This window comes from Propithecus coquereli, unplaced genomic scaffold (assembly GCF_000956105.1).
Source record: "Propithecus coquereli isolate 6110/MARCELLA unplaced genomic scaffold, Pcoq_1.0 Scaffold163, whole genome shotgun sequence".
NCBI classification, from domain to species: domain Eukaryota; kingdom Metazoa; phylum Chordata; class Mammalia; order Primates; family Indriidae; genus Propithecus; species Propithecus coquereli.
This window is the reverse complement of record NW_012140858.1, coordinates 1,780,024-1,781,623: the sequence shown is the minus strand read 5'-3', so window position 1 is coordinate 1,781,623 and position 1,600 is coordinate 1,780,024. Positions and strand designations below refer to the sequence as shown.

At 35.4% G+C, this 1,600-nt stretch overlaps 1 protein-coding gene across 1 annotated transcript in view; it reads right to left on the bottom strand.

Moving 5' to 3' along the window:
• The window catches only part of UGCG (UDP-glucose ceramide glucosyltransferase), a 47,937-nt gene that overhangs the window by 7,258 nt on the left and 39,079 nt on the right, over positions 1-1,600 (bottom strand). Inside the window, 1 exon segment of the mRNA XM_012641193.1 lies at positions 542-756. Within this exon segment, the coding sequence (XP_012496647.1) occupies positions 542-756 (215 nt within the window).

The window sequence follows — 1,600 nt, the reverse complement described above, 5'->3', positions numbered from 1 at the left end:
TCCTATACACAAGTTAATATTTTTGTTGTAAGCTGAGAGAAAACATTAGAAGGAAAACATAAAATAAGCTTCTCAGATAATTATTAGAAGCCTGTTTTAAAAGGAAATCAAATGGATTTTATGATGACTTATATGAACAAATTTCCTTTTTTGTATATTTGAAATACTTGATATTTAAAAAAGTTTCTTTTCAGATTTGAATCTTTGAAAGAACAATATAATATGTCCTTTTATGCAAGTCAATAGTCTAGAACTGAAAGTGAACACCATAAAGGAAAAGAATATACTGTGTTCAGCTGGCGGGAAGACCACAAGACATTTCCAGCGCACCGCTGTTCACTGCCGGAGTGCAGACAGGAGCCCAACAATTTCCTCATTAATGAAAACAGTTGCTCTCAACCTGAGGATTCTAGAACACAGCAGGTTCCCAAACAGACTTAATACACTTCCTGCAGATGGCTAGTCCCAACTCTCATATCTCAAGCTTCTGGGAGGTTAGGGATCTAATAACATGAGTATTATTTATAACCACCATACTTACCTGTTCTAACGTGGCAGCAAAGCCCTGTCTGTCTGCTACGTAAGGCAGCCCATGAACCAAGCCTACTTTTTCTGTCATTTGATTAACCATGTCAGTAAGTGTGTCTGGAATTACTATAATTAAAAAAAAAGGGGGAGGGAGGGGGAGAGAAAAAAATTTCTTTTTAGTAAAATGCCCACTAATGTAAAATATATTTTGTGACTTGTTATTACATTCTTAATAAATTCTTTTAAACATTTGGATCTAATAAAATGAATCTCAACCACCTTTCTGAGCAGAATACAAATTTTCAAAAAGGCAAAATTTATAAGCTAATTTACTCCACACATTTTTAGCCCAGTATATTCCTAATATGTTCCAGAGGCAGGAAATACCTTGAAAACATTAACCCCCATGTCAGAACCTCCAAATTGAAATAAGAGGTTGCGTCCTAGTGGAAAAGGTTCAGGAGCAGAGGTCAAAGGACCTCAGTTCTCGGTTGACTTCTCTACTCTCCAACCACAGGAAATGAGCCTCTAGTTTCTCAGTGGGTATATGTATCTGATTTCATAGAACTGCTAACAGGAATGGACTGTGACTATATTTAACAGAGATTTATACACCAAAAAACATAAATATATGATAGTAAGCAATGTAAAGAATGAACACAAGCTCTATGAGTTGACAGATTTGTCATACTCCTGGATTAATTCATAGGGGTCCTACACTTACATTAATTTTCAAATTTGCATTTTAAGCTAATAAAAATTTTAAAAAAATTACTCTATGTTCAAATAGCAAACATCTCATATCACATCATCTTACGTGACTTTATTGCCCACAGGGACATCTGTCAATGTCTGGAGACATTTTGGGTTGTTACAACTGAGAAGGGGGTGCTACTGTCATCTAGAGGGTAGAGGCCAGGAATGCTGCTAAACATGCTACGGGACAGTCCCCACAATGAAGAATTAGCAGGCCCCAAATGTCAATGGTGTTGAGGTTGAGAAACTTAAGGTAATTAGAATATTTTTAAAAAATTATAAAACATTGAAACTACTATAAACATAAGTGTTTAAA